Consider the following 18,559-nt stretch of genomic DNA (forward strand, 5'->3'; position numbering starts at 1 on the left):
GGAAGAGCAGTCAGTGTTCTTAACCACTGAGCCATCTCTCCAGCCCCTGGATCATTCTTGAGAATAAAAAGGACCAACAACCATGTCATCTGTTAGGGAGACAGGCAGATCTCACAGCAACCTGAGGAGCACCTCTGATCTCTTAGGGACTTCGGTTCAGGCCAAACCACGATCATGGATCAAAGCAGAAAAGAATTTCAGGACTGGCAGAGAGGAAGGAGAGCTAGGGATTACACTTCATGACATTGTGGAAAGACCAGGAGCAGAGTCTCACCTGGACAGCTCTACCTCACTATTGAGACCAGGCTGTCCTCAAACCCAAACATCAGAGAGCCACCAAGACTAAACATGCGCACCGCAACAACCCGCCTTTAGATACAGAGTTTCTTTTTGTAACCGGGCTCTCAGACCGTAGCACAACTGACTCCATGGTGGAAGTACCATTCAGGCTACAGCGCTCAGTAAGTAAACAGCACCACCTGCCAAAACAAAAAAGACCTAATCCATCAAAGTCCATAGTTCTGGGAAAGTTTCTAAGTACTTGTCAGGTCTCGAACCCTGTACAAACAGCTAACCAAGGTGCTTATTAACACATCAAAGCACATCCTGGCTGCCAGGTTCTCCCTGCATCCCTCAGCCCCTACTCATTGCAGGTTATAGCTGTCATGCCCTGCCCCCTACCCTAAACTTCTCTAGCCCAGGATCTGGGCTGTGCTACCCTTCTCCCAGTGCCTCTTTCCTATACAATCCAGCCATTTTGGTTACGCTGGCCCTTTTATCTTCTTTTACCCTCCTGGCCTCTTGATCTCCTGGCTTTGCCCTGCCCCTCCTACCTCTCTTCACATGGCCTGGCTCAGGGTCATGTTTGCCCTGGTCCCTCCCAGATGTCCCTGCCTCTGGCTGTGCTCTCCCTTTCATCTACAATAAACCTTCTCCTCCTTTGCCATACCTAGGAGCAGTCAAGTCCTTCCTTTCTTTTTTGTTAACCCATCACTAACCTTGATTTCTGGCTTCTGTAGTTCTGTTTCTGGCTAATTATTCTTGATAACTGAAGTATGTCAACCTGGGACATACTTACTAGGAGCTTAAAAGTGCCTCCTGGAAAAGGCTCAGAGCTACAGTGGGATCCTGAACACCCAGTGTAGTCACCCGACAGCTAATAAAGACTTTCTAGTGACTTAAACCCATGTTTAAGCAGTCTTCTCTGGTGCCTAACCCCACCACTTTTTTGTTGTTGGGGTTATTTTGTTTTGTTGTGTTTTGTTTTTTCTGGAGCTGGGGACCGAACCCAGGGCCTTGCGTTTGCTAGGCAAGCGCTCTACCACTGAGCTAAATCCCCAACCCTTATTTTGTTTTTTGAGATGGGGTATCACTGTGTAGTCTTGGCTGCTTGGAACTCTCTATGTAGAGGAGGCGAGGCTAACCTGCCTCTGTCTCTGAAGTTCTGGAGTTGAAGTCATGCATCACCAAGTACAACCTGAATACCAATTTTAAGCATAAAGATTAAGGGAAGACTAGAGACTGGGCTCAGTAGCTCACACCTTTAGTCGCAGCACTTGGGAGGCAGAGACAGGTGAATTTCTGTGAGTTCAGGGCCAGCCTGATCTATATAGTGAGTTCCAGGACATCCAGAGCTACATAATAAGACTGTTTTGACAGAACAAAACAAACAAACAACATAACAAAAACCGGAAACAGAGAGAATGAGAGATGACCAGAATGAAAGACATACTCGAGAGCATCCTTCATTGCCCGTAGAATAGGCAAAATGTAGGATGTTAGTGAGATTTAAAGCTGTTATCTTGCGATGGTTGCTGAGGAACCTACATGGTTTCTGAGGGTCGCTTATTAGGACTGTAATTGATAATATCACAGAGATTCCAGAAGGTAGGATATCATTACATAAAGAGAGTTGACCAAGACAGCTCAGTCAGTCATCACAGTCTCCAGGGAGGGAGGGAGGAAAAAAAAGAAAAAGACAATTAGACAACACTATAACAGGACCCCAGCCAGCTCTGCAGCTGAAGAGGGTTTTTTTTTTTTTTTTTTTTTTTCAGTCTGCTTTTATACCATTCTAGGTACATGCAAAGAATAGGGTCAGTTCTAGGTCAAAGACAAAGTAGTCAAGGAACAAACAAGGTGTAAACAGAGTAGTTAAGAAACAAACCGAGCATAAACAAAGGGTACCCTGATTACTGTATTCAGATGATCAAGATACTTGCTTGTCCTAGCTCAATGTCAAATTCTTGCCAAATTCCTAGAAGCCCCAAGAGCTCTCCACAGAAAGTTACCATCTTTGTTTGGTGTAAGGAATGAGCCCCCACCCTACCCCCACCCCTCCAACCGTCCTGCACATCCAAGCTTACCTAAGTCTTATTTTAGCCGAAAGGAACATTACTCCTTCATCAGCAACCTTCATGGAAAGCATTAATTGTGTTGGAATTTTGGCTTCTCATTGAGATTCATAAATCACGACACAAACCACACAAACACCGACCTCAGTTAAGTAAGAGTAGTTTATTGAACACACACCCTAATACTGGGAAGACCAGAGATATAGCTAAGAATTATCTGAACTATGACACCAAAATCTTTCTCTGTCTGCTTATAAAGGGGGGAAAAAACACAAAAATCACAATCATAAGCAGGTACAGGAAGTGCTGCCTGGTGGTCAGCTCTGAACCAAGATATTTTAGACATAACAGTTCATATTGACCTTTAATTTGATAGGTCCTACAGAAAGCTTTGTGGAATTTCTTAAGATTATCGAACCTCAGGACATACAGAACAGAACAGGATATATATACGGCCAGCATGACCCTGCTCTGAGTCAATTTGTGGAGAGCTTTTGGGGCTGCTTCTAGAAACTTGGCAGGAATTTGACGTTTGGCCATGACATTTAAGTAAGAATGTGACTTTGGACTAGGATAGGGAAGTAGGCTCACATATCTTGATCATCCTGATAAGCCCCTAGGAACAGTGATCATGGGACTTTGTTTATTGCCTTGCTTGTTCCATAGCCTAGAACTGACCTTATTCCTTGCATGTAATTAAAATGGTATAAACGCAGACTGGGGAAAAAAATAAACCTGCTTCAGCCTCAGAACAGGCTGTGTTGTCTAATTGTCTTTTTTTCTTTTTCATCCTCACTCCCTCCCTGGAGAGCCTGTTGACTGACTGAGCTGACTTGGTTACAAGCTCTGTGTTTGTGTGTGTGTGTGTGTGTGTGTGTGTGTGTGTGTGTGTGTGTGTGTGTGTGTATCTGTGTCTGTGTGTCTGTGTCTGTGTCTGTATCTGTGTATCAGACCACAGCTCTTCTCAGAAGGTAAAAGGTATCAATCAAATTCTGGAGTAAGGGTCTCTCCCTATCTCCCCATACTTTCCTCTTTCTGTCCTGTCTCAGTCACACAAAAGTCAAGGGAAATTAAGTCCTTAATAACTAAATAAAAAGTTGAGGGGGCTGGAGAGATGGCTCAGCGGTTAAGGGCACTGGCTGCTCTTCCAGAGGTCCTGAGTTCAAATCCCAGCAACCACATGGTGGCTCACAACCACCTGTAATGGGATCTGATGCCCTCTTCTGGTGTGTCTGAAGACAGCTACAGTGCACTTATATAATAAATAAATCTTAAAAAAAAAATAAAATAAAAAGTTGAGTGTTTAACCCAAGCTAATGCAGGCTTGAGACGCTCTGATTTAGCATCATTTCAAAGGATCCTGTTGACAAAGTTTGAACGGGCAAGAGAGGGAAAATCTTGGTTGCTTTTCTTTGGCTTCTATTGTCATTTCAATGCTTTCAAGCAAGGGATTAAAAACACAAGAAGTATAAAAATAAGACATAAAGGCAAAAAAATCCTAGAAACAGGCTATTCCAGCTGGGGAGGTCTGGGGGAATGGTCCTGAGCAAAGTCCATCTCTTGGTCAGTGTAGAATATTTAATAAAGTGCTTGCTTGCTTTAAATTTGTCTCTCTGCCCCCGACCCAATCCTAGAAACAATACTAAGATTTTTTTTTTCGGAGCTGGGGACCGAACCCAGGGCCTTGTGCTTGCTAGGCAAGCGCTCTACCACTGAGCTAAATCCCCAACCCTAATATTTTTTTTTAAAAAAATCATGTATGTGGATATTTTCAGGCTTAACTATGAATTGACACGCTGGAAAAACTATGAAAGCTTTTCACAAACTTTTCTGTGGCTCTACCCAGTGAACTGGCTGCTGCAGTGGCCATCTTAGCCAGAAAGAGTGTGCCCTGGAATGTCAACCCGGCTGGGCTGTGGTGGTGCATGCCTTCTAGTCCCAGCACTAGGGAGGCAGAGGCATACATATCTACATGAGTTGAGGCCAGCCTGGTCTACAAATTGAGTTCCAGAGCAGCCAGGGCTACACAAGAAACACTATCTTGAAAACTCCCAAAAGGAGAAAGAATGTCAGCTCCAGTCTCTGGGCTACCCATGGTTTTTGCTGTCGTGGGAGACTATGGCAGGTTGACAGATGCACAGTAAATGGAGACAGAGTTAGGGATGAGGTGGGGAGGAAGGATCCAGAATGAGAGGAGAGAAGATGCAGGATGATGAGGAGGAAAATATCTAGTGAGTTTTCAACATCGTCCTTGAATGTTTTATATAGAGACTTCAAGAAGTGACGAACACCAAAATGTCTACTCACTGTAAGTCTCAGGAGACGCCAGTGAGGTAAACATGAGCTGCAAAACAGCGACTAACCAGGAGCTGACAAGCAAGAAAGGATAATGCACTGGGTGTGGTGACCCATGGCTGTAATGCCCCACTCTCTGGACATGAAGGCAGGAGATTTTGAGTTCCAGACCAGCCTTGGCTACACACCACACGCTGTCTCAAACAGACAAAACACCTGACCAGGAACTTAGGTCAGTGGTAGGGCACTTGTCTAGCCCTCTGGGCTCATTCCTTGGAGAAGGAAACAAAAAATAATGTTTTGTAGACTCTGTCTTCCAGGAGTTCCTACAGATTTTTGGGGATAAAATTGATTACTTAGTTAATATTTTGTAAACATATATTTCCCTTGCCTACTGATTGGTTTAATAAAGACCTGGCTGCCTACCGAAGGGCAGAAGAGAAATGGCTGGACATCTGGGCAGAGATATGCACTGTGGGAAGAACTGAGAAGCCTGGTGTTCACCAGCCAGATCCAGTGGAAGCTGGATGTACCAGGACATAGTGAGAGGTAATGCGCCACATGACAAACGTGGACTAGTACAGACAGGATTAATTAAGCTATATGAGCTAGTTGGGAAAAGCCTAAGCTGTAAGGACTAAGCTTTGATAAATAACAAAAGAGTCTCAGTGTCATTATTTGGGGAGTCAAGATAGTCTGACAATATTGGTTTTCTCAGGCCACTTAATTTGTAGGATTTACTGAACAGAAGGGATAGTGTGGACCGCATGGTGACTACTAATGCTTGACAAAGTTCCAGCATATACACATTGAGGATCACAATTCTCCAGGATCTTTTTACTTTCGTCTTTTGTCAAGGACCAGCCTTGGCTTGGAGAGGGTTTTTTGAGACTGGTGAAAAAAAGACTTGAGGTCCAATTGTGAGGTACAAGCTGACAGCCTATGTTCTGCTCCAGACAGCTTTCTCTCGCTTCAAAAAGATTCTAAAAGTCTCTCTGGCTATCTCATCTTTTGCAGACCAAAATCCCAGTCTTTTATTTACATATCAATTCAATTGTTCACCCCGGGTTCCCATTGGATTATTCCATGAATCAGTATTCACTGATCCAGACCCCTGATTCTTAGAAAAAGACACCAAGTACATTCTTCCCCCCCACCCTTAACATTGCAAATTAATTCAGAGATCTGCCTGATTTTGTAAACACAGACAACAAGCTAGCTGGGTGGGATCTCATCCTGAGATTACCATTCCCACCATACCTGGGCTAAAATCAGCTATGTCTCAGGCTGACCTTGAACTCAGGAATCTGCCTGCCTTTGTATCTGCCTGCTTTTGTATCTTTCTGACAAGCTGGCTCATAGTGCAGCTGCCTCTGTTCTTTTAGGTCCATGAAGCCCTTCATACAATTCATATTGCATCCTTATATTTTTGCATAGTTGAGAAATTCTATATTTTTTGAATTCATGTTTTTCAGAATTATTTCCCACAGCCTTAAAGGCTGTTCTGAAGGTCAAGGTGTTGTGCTATTTTGCAAAGACACTAGACACACCCTTACCTCCTGGACTCTTGCTGTCTCTGATTATCATGGAGTCATTAACCTTGGCAGAGAGGACATTTCCACAAAGGAGGAACATAAAGTAAAATATATGCACATGCTTTATGCCTAGCAACCATCAATATTTGTGGAGGCCCATGCCCTACAGGCTCTGTTCCAGGGGCAGAAAACCATGTCATACTGTCCCTTTCACATGGCCAAGCAGGACTTGGCAACCTTTGATAATTTTGAATATGTGTTATAGTAATTTCCTTATGCCTTTTCCCTTTAGGAAATTTTGTATGGGCTTCAGTGGAGACTGTGAATGTATACAATGGCAGTCTCTCTAAACAAAATGATTCTTCAAAAAAGAAATCTTTACCTACATGAAACCGTGTAGCATAATAATTCTGCCCACTCCTACTTAAGAATCTCCACTTTGAGGGGTTGGGGATTTAGCTCAGTGGTAGAGTGCTTGCCAGCAAGCGTAAGACCCTGGGTTCGGGTCCCCAGCTCTGAAAAAAAAAAAAAGACAAAAAAAAAAAAAAAAAAAAAAAAAAAAGAATCTCCACTTTGCCCCCCTGTTTGCACCAAGAATAGACAAGTTAAAGATTTTTTTAAAGATTTATTTATCATATAAACACTGTAGCTGTCTTCAGACACACCAGAAGAGGGCATCAGATCTCATTACAGAAGTTTGCAGGCCACCATGTGGTTGCTGGGATTTGAACTCAGGACCTCTGGAAGAGCAGTCAGTGTTCTTAACCACTGGGCCACCTCTCCAGCCCAAGAAGTTAAAGATTTATGGTTCCAGAAACTTTTAAGCATTTACACCTGGTCCCAAGTATGAAAACACACAATCGGGGTTGGGGATTTGGCTCAGTGGTAGAGCGCTTTTAGCAAACTGCAAGGGCCCTGTTCGTCCCCAGCTCTGAAAAAAAAAAAAAAAAAAAAGAAAAGAAAAGAAAAGAAAACACACAATCTATGGAAACAATGGGTCATACCCCGAGTCTGAGGCCTTGGCAGTCGAGGGCAAGACTTCAGTTAAGAAGTATAGAATAGTGCCCATGATTGATTCCCTGGGTATGTGACTTACGGGATGAATGACAAAACCTGGTATGCCCCACAAGAAGCAGATTCCGTTAAGAAGTTAGACTGGTTTGCTCCCTCTCTGCCATATACTGGAGCATACATTGAAGGACATATTGTATGACATATTGGAAAAAGAGTAAGATATTGGGACCTTCCCTTAGGGGAGTGTATGAGAGAACAGGTTCATATTGTAAGACTAAGGCACATAGGAACACAATTAGGAAACAGCTCAATATTTATTAAGCCACATGGTATAAACACTGTTTCACACCTCTTGAGGAATGAACATTGCTTTTACAGGTTTGTTTCTCAGGACTCAATGTCTGGAACCTCCTGACCACCAAATCTGAGATGGTCCAGGAGGAAACATAAAGGGGCACCTAGTGGGGTTGCTGAACCTTAGAAGACAATATGGAGTTAGATGCTTGCTGAATTTATTGCTCTTGCTTCAAAGAAAAATACTGTAATAAAGTTAATTATGTCTTTCATTCTGGATGTTGAAAAATAGAACTAGAATAGGCTAAAAACCATCTGTGAGAAGATCATGTATTTCTTGCAGTCATTATGTCTGCATTCAACATTGCCTGTTGACTTAGCTACTATACAAATATAGAGTAGAAAAGATTTAGGCTTTTTCCAATAAACATACTTGCTATCCTCAGATTCACCCTCAGATGGTATCAGTCTCCTTCCCTTGCCAACTCCACACCTCCTCTTTGGGACCTGAGCCCTGCTGGATTCTGGCAAAGGGAAGAGGGCTGCAAACATTCTGACTTAGTTACTATTTTGTTGCTGTGAGAAGACACTGTGACCACAGCAACAATTATAAGATAAAGCATTTAACTGGGGACCTGATTACACTTTTTTTGTTTGTTTGTTCTTTTTTCAGAGCTGGGGACCGAACCCAGGGCCTTATGCTTTCCTAGGTAAGCGCTCCACTGAGCTAAATCCCCAGCCCCCTGATTACTTTTAAAGGGTTAGTCTGTGGTGATCATGACAGTAAGCAGACAGGTATGTGATTGGAGCAGTAGCTGAGAGTTTTACAAGCAGATCTACCCACAGTCAGCAGAGAGAAGGGCTAAAGTGAGGGTTTTTCTTTTTCTTTTTTTTTTTAAAATTGGATATATTTCTTTATTTACATTTCAAATGTTATTCCTTTTTCTAGTTTCCTGTCCATAAGCCTCCATCCCCTCCCCTGCCCATCCCTCATCTATCCCCCCTACCACCCCCACCCCAACATTCCCTTGCACTGCGGGTCCAACCTTGGCAGGACCGAGGGCTTCTCCTTCCACTGGTGCCCAACAAGGCTAGTCTCTGCTACAAATGCAGTTGAAGTGAGGTTTTTGAACTGAAACAGAAAACATGGAGGAATACTGCTTAATGACTTGCTCCCGTGGCTGGCTGTGTTTGTTTTCGTAGACCCAGGATCACATGACCAAGGGTGGTACTACCCACAATGTGCTTGACCCTTCCACATCTGTCAGTAATCAAGAAAATGCCCCACAGACCTGACTCCAAGCCAATCTGATGGAGGTATTTTCTCAACCGAAAGGCAAATTTCCCTTTTCCCAGATGACTATAGCTTCTGTCAAGTTGACACAAACTAACCAGCACATTTCCTACCACTTTGAGGCTCTAACTGAACCTCTTCCGGGACCTCTTGAATGAGATTTGAAGTGGGACGACCCCAACATGTCGGAATGATTAAACTCCTCTTGCTTTTACATCGATCACTGCCTCTGTGAGTCTCATTCAAGAGGTCCTGAAAGAGGCTCAATTCGGACCTCACACCACCATTCTAGAGGTTTCAATCAATAATTGTCATATGCCAAAAATTATTTTTTATTTATTTATTGTATTATTATTTTATGTCTATGAGTATCTTGCTACATGCATGTCTGTGTACCACATGCATGCATGGAAGAAGGTGTCAGATACTCTAGAACTGGAGTTAATGTGAACCACTGGGAATTGAACTTGGGTCCTTTGTTCTTAACTACTAAGCCCAGTACCTACCTGTCTGTCTGTCTGTCTATCTATCTATCTATCTATCTATCTATCTATCTATCTATCTATCTATCAACAAACTCTTGTTATATAGTCCAGGTTGTCCTTGAACTCATGGCAATTCTAAAGCCTTAGCCTCCCAAGGGTTTAGGTGTGCCTTCTATATCCAGGTAACATTTTTTGCTTTTTTGTTTTTTGTTTTTATTGGTTTGTTTTTAACTACAAAGAAAACAGTGGGAAATTCAAGTCTGGACCTTGAGAGAAACAGAGAGGTAAAGTGTGGGGAGCAGATGAAGTCCTGGGTGAATGTGTACTCTTGATATGAGTGTAGACAGGTCAAGGACCCCAGAGCCTCACACTCACGGGAATGACAAAGCCTGGTCCCAGTACAGGTGTTGATAGTGTATGCAAATGTATCAACTGGAGCTTCTGCCTTCATAATGATGGCAGCCTGAGACCCCCATATAAAGACCCCTAACAAAAAGAAGCCTTCTGGTTCATACTTTTTATAAAACACTCAGAGTTTCAGAACAGCTGATGGTGTGTCTCCATCAGAATGCACCGCCTATGTGATCCTAGTGTATGTGTGTCTGTGTTTATTCATTTCCTATCATCAGCCTTGAGAGTCCCAAAGTCCTGCAGGTAGAGGCAGTTAAGAGTGACTGGAGGGACTGGAGAGATGGCTCAGTGGTTAAGAGCAATGACTGCTTTTCCAGAGGTCCTGAGTTCAATCCCAGCAACCACATGGTGGCTCACAACCATCTATAATGAGATCTTGAGCCCTCTTCTGGCAAGCAGGTATATGTGCAGATACCCATACATTAAATAAAAATGTTTAAATTTTTTTTTTTTTTAAAAAGGGTAACTGGGAATGAAGGAAGGACCCAATTAAGATAGGTGTCTTAGGGTTTCATTGCCATGAAAAGACACCAGGAACAAGACAATTATTATGGTTTGTATATGCTCAGCCCAGGAAGTGGCACTATTAGAAGGTGTGACCCTATTAGAGTAGGTGTGGCCTTATTGGAGTAGGTGTGTCACTGTGGATGTGGCTTAAGCACCTTCATTCTAGCTGCCTGGAAGTCAGTCTTCCACTAGCAGCCTTCAGATGAAGATGTAGAACTCTCAGCTCCTCCTGTACCATGCCTGCCTGGATGCTGCCATGCTCCTGCCTTGATGATACTGGACTGAACCTCTGAACCTGTAAACCAGCCCCAATTATATGTTGTCCTTTATAAGAGTTGCCTTGGTCATGGTGTGTGTTCACAGTAGTAAAACCCTAACTAAGACAGCAACTTTTATAAAGGACAGCAAATAATTGGGACTGGCTTACAGTTTCAGAAGTTCAGTCCATTATCACCATGGCAGGAAGCATGGTCATGTCCAGGCAGACATGGTGATAATAAAGAAGCTGAGAGTTCTACATCCTGATCTTAAGGCATTCAGGAAGAGACAGGCTTCAACAGCCAGCCAGCAAGACGGTCTCTTCCACACTGGGTAGAGCTTGAGCACTAAGAGACCTCAAAGCCCACCTACACAGTGACACACTTCCTCCAACAAGGCCACACCTATCCAAACAAGCCCCAGTCCATACTTCCTAAAAGTGCCAATTCCCATAGGCCCAGCGTATTCAAACCACCACAATAGGTTAGTCTGAGAAGACCCTGAGAAGGTGACATCAGAGTTGACTTTGAGAAGATGCTAAAAAAGTAAAAATCGGGGTGGAGAGTCATACCCAAGAGTAAGTACATCACAGTTGGGGGCCAGGGCTGAGTGTTAGAGGGAATGAAAGGTTAGCAATGACTGAAGAAGAGGACAGTGGGCACATGGCACAGTAGTCTCTTCAGCTGGGGTAGGAGTTTGGTTTTTATTCTAAGCACCACTAGAAGCACAGAAGAATTTTGTAGGGGGCGGACAAGCACGGCTTGCCTAATAACAGCTCTTTAGATAGATTGTTCTAAAGATGGTTGTAACCGTCCATCCCATCCCACTTTGCTCTTTTGCAAATGTGATTTTTGCCATTCCTCCTAGGCTTCCTCCTCTTGAATTTGGATAGTTCCTGTGACTTGCTTTACTAGCAGAAGGGGGTAGGACTGACAAAGATACTGTGTGGGGAAGAGACATCATGGCCACTTCCTTCATTACCTCTCTTGACTCCGTGAGCCACTAATGAAGAGGACTTTTGTGCTGTCCATGGATAGAGAGGCCCCAAGAGATGTCTGTAATGGCTATTCTTGGTTTTCAATTTGACTACCTCTAGGATTGACTGTAAAATGTGGAGGATGTGCTTCTGATGCTAAGGTCTTGTTCCCCACTTGGTTCTTGATCGATCCATAAAAATGCCAGGAGCCAATTGCTGGACTGAAGAAAAGATGTGGGACTTCCAGGTCTCAAAATAAAAAAATGAATTATATAATTAAGCTAGTTCATATAAAAGGCACAAAGTTCTAGTATTTTATTTAAAAGCCTAGATTGGGCAGATTTTAAGCTATTCTAACTTACATACCGGCCATATGTCCTTTGTTACTTGTTATTTGATTCTTCCTGGGTTATTCCTCACTTCTCCTGATCATATGGTCATGGTATATTCTTGGTGACATCCTCTTTCTCTTTCTCCTTCCTCCTTCTTGCTCATTGCACCTGAGACCCCCTCACTCAATCGTCATGTCCCGATTTTTTCTCTCTACTGCCCAATCATAGGTTCTAGCCTTTTATTAACCAGTTAACTTTAAATTGGGGAGCAAGGTTTAGACAGCATTACTTGGTGTATGTGAGGATCTGCTCTTTGGGGGCAACCAAGTCTTGGGTGCCAATATTTAGCATTTGAAAACATTAGCAGTAAGTACAGTGGGCTACCAGACTGAAGAAACTGGTAAGGTTGAGTGAGCCCAAACTCTGAAACTCAGAATTGAGAATAGTAGGAGTAGGGTCAGCTCCCTGTCAAATGCTACCTGCTCTGGAACACATAACCACAACACCCCACTGAGAGGACCATGGCAATCAGTCACATAAGGAAAAGACTTAAAGTCCTTCTCTTTGCTAATAGAGCATCACTAAGCATCACTAAGCCAATGGGAAGGATCTACCCCTGGATCCTACCCTATTCCTCAATGTTTATAAAGTCCCTGACCATATGGAATAAAGTGCACAAGGCATTTCACTAGAATTGTCTGAGAGTGGCTGTTTTACTTAGCCATAACATTTTAGGGAAGAGTTTTTGTTCCCAAAGCATTCATGGCTGGACCTTAGACAGACCTGGTAGGAATTGAACTCAGGATCTTGGACTGATGCCTCTGTTGCCCCTGCTGCTGCCAACACCGGTCGGTGCTGCCCATGCTGCTGGCATTAGCGCTGCCACAAGTGGGCAAGACCTGGGACCCTAGCTATGTGCCCTGCACAGATGTCCCTTTTAAGAGGTGTAACACTTGGCCATTTCTGGCCAGAGCAGAGACCTGCATAGCCCTGTTTCCACAGAGGACAACAGAGCAGCGCCAGACCAACCCCCAACAATTAACTAAAACCCAGGGGCTGGAGAGATGGCTTAGAGAAGACTCAGCATAGGTTACACTCCCAGAGGACCTGAGTTCAATTCTCAGCACCCACATAGCTGCTCCTTGTTCTCTGTAACTCCCATTCCAGGGGATCTGACACCCCCCAGAGAAACATATATGTAGGCAAAACACAAATGCAAATAAAACAAAACAAAAAATAGAATTAACCCAAGTGGCAGGGTACACCTGTGAAGGATTTTGTTTTGTTTTGTTTTGTTTTTGAGATGGGTTTTTCTGTGTGTTTCTGTCTGTCCTGGAACTTGCTCTGTAGATCAATCTATCCTCAAACTCAGAGATGTGCCTGTCTCTGCCTTCCAAGTGCTGGTATTAAAGCCGTGCACCACCATCTCCAGCAAGCAATTTTTTCTTTCTTTCTTTTTTAAAGATTTATTTATTATATATAAGTACACTGTCACTGTCTGCAGACACACCAGAAGAGGGCATCAGATCTCATTACAGACAGTTGTGAGCCACTATGTGGTTGCTGGGAATTGAACTCAGGACCTTGGTAAGAGCAGTCAGTGGTCTTAGTCACTGAGCCATCTCTCCAGCCCAGGAAGATCTAACTTTAATCTGGGCTATATTCTGCCTGCTGGCTCTCACTCTCACTGGCAAATCCATTCCTTCACTGGCCTCAGAACCTACTTCTCTAGGATTCCAGCATATACTGAAGACCAGTTGAGACATGCAGCCTTGTAGACTGAACAACTACTGGATTCTTGAATCTCCCATTTGTAGACAGCTATTGGTGGACTAGCTGGACCATAGCTATAAGTTCTGTTCCTCTAGAGAACCCTGACTAATTCAATGACAGACCATAAGATCCAAGAGGCTCCAATGCTCCAACCATGCCAGGTGTCTTTGTTAACAGTATATTGCTATAAGGAGACACCATGACCAAGACAACTTATAAAATAAACATTTAACTGGAAGCTTTCTTAAAGTTTCAGAGGGTTAGCCCATGACCATCATGGCGTGAAGCATGGCAGCAGGCAAGCTGGCTTAGTGCTGAAGCAAGAGCTGAGAACTTATATCCTGATTCACAGGCCATAGGCAGAGAGCAAGGCTGTGCCTTGCTGAAGCTTCAGAGTCTACCCCTACTGACATCTCTCCGACAATCCTTCCTAAATAGTCTACTGACTAGGAACCAAACATTCAAATATACGAGTCTATGGAGGTCATTTACATTCAGCTCACCACACCCACACTGGGTGAGAGACCAGACTCGTGAATGACAATCTTGGATTGTCCAGCCTAAACTTTAATCAGGTAAGCTCATACCACACAGCAGACAGACTTCTATTGTAGTTGAACCTTACACAACCAACCGTAGGAACCATGAACAAATAAAGTGACTTCTATTTAAAGCCATGGACATCTGGGGTGCTGGTTACATAGCAGTAGATAACTGGTGGACATCTGCCAGCCCAAATGAGGAAAATTAATTTTGTAGGGAATTGTGTGGCATTACACCTGAGGAGACATCTATTCCCCAGATAGGGAACTAATGACAGACCAATGTAAGGATAGTAACAAAATCTAACTTGGTGAGCAAATGAGTTTTTTTTTTATTTTAATGGCCATTTTAATAGTTTATGTGTGATTTGGGAAAAAATGCAAGTGGGGGTGGATGGAGCACATAGTTTAGGTACAACATGCTTTTTTATTTTTTATTTTTTGATGTTTTTACACTGATTCGACCCAAATCAGCATCTCCTACCACTGCTTTCTAGATTCTATACATGAGAATCGATACGTTAAACTGTTCAGATGCAACTGCAGCCCAGTCCTTTTAGTCTCAGAAGATTCCATGTTCCGGTGAGAGCAAAGCAAATTAAAAGAAAAGAAGGAGGAGGAGGAGGAGGAGGAGGAGGAGGAGGAGGAGGAGGAGGAGGAGGAGGAGGAGGAGGAGGAGGAGGAGGAGGAGGAGGAGGAGGAGGAGGAGGAGGAGGAGGAGGAGGAGGAGGAGGAGGAGGAGGAGGAGGAGGAGAGAAGAAGAAGAAGAAGAAGAAGAAGAAGAAGAAGAAGAAGAAGAAGAAGAAGAAGAAGAAGAAGGAGGAGTACCAGGTACTCTGTAACTGCCGTTTAGGGGACCTCAGCCTAGAGTGTTTCTCATCTAGTACCTGCAAGTCCAGGTGCTCCTCGACTAAAGACTAAAGCAGAATTAAGTAACATCAGATTAGCGTATATGACAAACATGTTTATAGTTGAACCGGGAGAGCTCTGCTTATGCCAAGCAGCTACCAAATTCCCTCCATCCTGCTGGCATTTGGGGCACTAGCCCCTCATCTGTTTTCCCGGGGGTTGTAGCATAGCCTGTGTGGGCCCTCAGAATCATAGCTTTTATGGTAGGGAAGAAACAGCCATTTGGGTGCATAGGTGGCTGTATTGTACACGAAGCACTGAACGCTGTCCCCAGGGCCTCCAGCACCCTCCCACTCCAGCACTCGCACCTGCAGGGCTGTACGCTGGTACATGCTGGGACAGCCTTCGAAGTCATCCAGGAAGCACAACATCTGCTCAGCCACCTCATAGATCTCACCTGCCACGCAATGGCCCTTGCCTGGCAGGTCCAGCAGCCAAGGTATGTTGTGCTCGCCCGCGGACTCAACTGTGCAGCCTCGGCCTCGGAAGGCGGCTAAGCCATGTGACTGGTCCAGCGTGACTTTGTGGTTGGGTTGGCCCCACTTCGGGGTGCCATACACGAAGATGTGGGCCATCTGTCTGCAGACACTTTTTCTGATTGTGTTTTGAACAATACACACGGATCCTTCAGGAAGCAACTTGTCCCTGCCTAGTGTTACTCAAGCAGCAGGAGCCAGTGTGGGGTAGACACAAGAACACACACCTGGTGTGGTAAGGCATGTCTGAGCCACAGCACTTGAGAACCCAAGTCAGGAGGACTGAATGGTCCAGGCCAGCCTGTTAGAGGCATCTCTCCCGTGAGAGCGAACATCTGCTCTGCTCGGGACAGTGTCTGTGTCTGCGCCGCCCCCACCGTGGCCAAGGCGTTCACAGCATCAACAAATGAGTTTTATTGGGGCTACATATAGGAGTATGAGTAAGGGATTACAGGAGCAGAATACGGTGGTTTAAATATGCTTGACCCATGGGACGTGGCACTATTAGGTGTGGCCTCATTAGAGGAAGTGTAGCCTTCTTAGAGAAAGTGTATCCCTGTGTAGGCGGGCTTTGAGGTCTCCTAGTACTCAAACTCTGCCCATAGCATAAGAGACCCTCCTCCTGCCTGCAGAAGATACTTGCCTCCTAGCTGCCTTTGAATGAAGATGTAGACCTCCTTGGCTCTTCTAACCTGAGTTGGCCTGCATGCTACCATGTTTCTTACCATGATGATAATAGACTGAACCGCTGACACTGTAAGCCATCCCCAATTAAATGTTGTCCTTTATAAGGATTGCCTTGGTCATGGTGTTCACAGCAATAAAACTCTAACTAAGACACACTGCATCACCAAAACCCCACCCAGCACGGGTGACAGCTCACAACATCTAAACTTCTGGAGCTCACCATGAAACTTCAGGCAGCTGAACTGATGGGAAAGTGTTTCTGGTGATCCAAGTCTTCCATGCGGCTCACTGAGTTGCTTCCTCTTCTAGGTTGCTCTGCTTATCTCAGAGTTTTCTAGATAACTCAGCTAGTCCGAGAGCACAGTCTAGGTAACAGCTTCGTGGCACAGACCACATACCTTTATCCCAGCACTCAGGAGGCAGACGTAGGGGATCTCTGTGAATTGGAGTCTAGCCTGGTCTTCGTAGCAAGTTCTAAGATTGCAAGGGACTACACAGAGATGCCCTGTCTGAAAAAGAAAAGCAAGCAAACGGAAACCAACAGCCCAGAGGCCATTGAGCTTGACCCAAGAAAATGGAGCAGTGGAAATGGAGAGGAGATGGGACTGAGGTAGATTTTGGAGACAGGGCAGATAAATAGGTTGGCATGAATGTTCCCCACTCTTGTGTATTGGAAGACCCGGCAGACATATGGCTTTAGGGGCAGAGCTTGTAGGCTTCAGGCCAGTTCCAGCTCCACTCTAGCCTGATGCTTTACTTCCTGGTCAGTTCTAAGTAACAAGTAGCCACACGCTCCCTCTACCATGCTGGACCACGAACCCAAGTAAATTCTTCTCAAATTGTTCCTGCCAGATATTTTTGCTACCATTATCACAAAAAAGCAAAACTGTGAATAGGATTGGAGAGAAGGCAAATCAAATTCTTGTTTTCTACACTCTAGCTACTGCCTATTATTACAAGGTAACCCCTCTTAATCAAGCTATAGTGGCCTTTTTTTTTTAAAAAAAAAGATTTATCTATTTTAAGTATATAAGTACACTGTAGCTGTCTTCAGACACACCAGAAGAGGGCACCGGATCCCATTACGGATGGTTGTGAGCCACCATGTGGTTGCTGGGAATTGAACTCTGGAAGAGCAGTCAATGCTCTTAAACACTGAGCCATCTCTCCAGCCCACCATTTTATTTAAAGGCATCTATCATATTCTTTTTAATTTTGGGGGAGGATAAGGTATTATATCTCTCAGGGCTGGAGTGACACTCATTATGTAGCTGAAGATGACTTTGAACTTCTGATCGACCTGACTCTGCCTCTCAAGTGAAAGGATTATAAGCATATGCCACCACGACTGGTTTATACTGGATCAACCCAGGACGTCCATGCAAGCTAGGAACGTATTCTGACAATTGAGCTGGATCTCCAGTCTTTCTTACTTCAACTTACACATTAGTAAGTTAAATGCTCCTGTGTGTTATATGTCTAACCGTGTATATGTGTGTACATACATGCACTCAAGAACACATGGCATTGTGCGTGTGCGGGTGGAGCCCCAGAAACCTACCTGTCTGTTCCCCTGCACTTGCCTTTCACACGTGTGCCACCGCACGGCTTCTTAGTGGATTTTGAGGATCTGCTCTCAGCTCTCATGCTTGTTTGGCAAGAACTAATGGAGCCCTTCTCCCCTCTCCCTTGTTGCTTTGAGCCAGGTTGTATAGGAACATGGGAGTTAGAAGTGAAGAAGTCATCTTGCAACTGTGAGGTAACAGGATAAGACTGAAACCCATTGCAGGGATGCAGGCTAGAGTGAGATGTCCACACGGACGATTTGCCATATGGATGACTGGAGGGCTTTACCGCCAACTTCTTTGTTTTTTGGGTTTTTTTTTCTTTCTTCTCCAGATGAGATCTTGCTATGTGGCCCAAGTTGGCTTTGAACTAGTGATCCTCCTGCCTCTGGTCCAAAGTGCTATGATTAGAGGTATACGCCATCATTATTGTTGTTTCCATCCAACATGAAGCTGTACTTTTATTTATTAATGAAAGACAGTTCAAATTTCAAATCAAGCTGCAGTTACTTTTGACTCACCACAAAAGCCCCTCATTTTCAGGTGTTTACATCACTGACTCTGTAATAGCACTTACAGAATTGTTACTGGGGGTGGGGTGGGTGGCTCAATGGTTAAGAGCAATGACTACTCTTCCAGAGGTCCTGAGTTCAATTCCCAGCAACCATATGGTGGCTCACAACCATCTGTAATGGGATCTGATGCCCTCCTCTGGTATGTCTGAGGACAGCTACATTGTATTCATATACATTAAATAAATGAATCTAAAAAAAAAAAACAGGGGTTGGGGATTTAGCTCAGTGGTAGAGTGCTTGCCTAGCAAGCGCAAGGCCCTGGGTTTGGTCCCCAGCT

At 44.2% G+C, this 18,559-nt stretch overlaps 1 protein-coding gene across 1 annotated transcript; it reads right to left on the reverse strand.

Moving 5' to 3' along the window:
• Nucleotides 1-15,119: 15,119 nt before the first annotated feature.
• LOC116888956 (gamma-glutamylaminecyclotransferase-like) lies at nucleotides 15,120-15,752 on the reverse strand. Its single transcript, XM_032890186.1, has one exon. The coding sequence runs from the start codon at nucleotides 15,552-15,554 to the stop codon at nucleotides 15,120-15,122; it is 435 nt and encodes a 144-aa protein (XP_032746077.1). The 5' UTR covers nucleotides 15,555-15,752.
• Between the last annotated feature and the right edge of the window lie 2,807 nt (nucleotides 15,753-18,559).

Source organism: Rattus rattus, chromosome 1 (genome assembly GCF_011064425.1).
Source record: "Rattus rattus isolate New Zealand chromosome 1, Rrattus_CSIRO_v1, whole genome shotgun sequence".
NCBI lineage: Eukaryota > Metazoa > Chordata > Mammalia > Rodentia > Muridae > Rattus > Rattus rattus.

What these genes read in the sequence shown, in the direction of transcription:
- LOC116888956 (XM_032890186.1), bottom strand. Translation starts at nt 15,554, where the DNA reads ATGGCCCACATCTTCGTGTATGGCACCCCGAAGTGGGGCCAACCCAAC.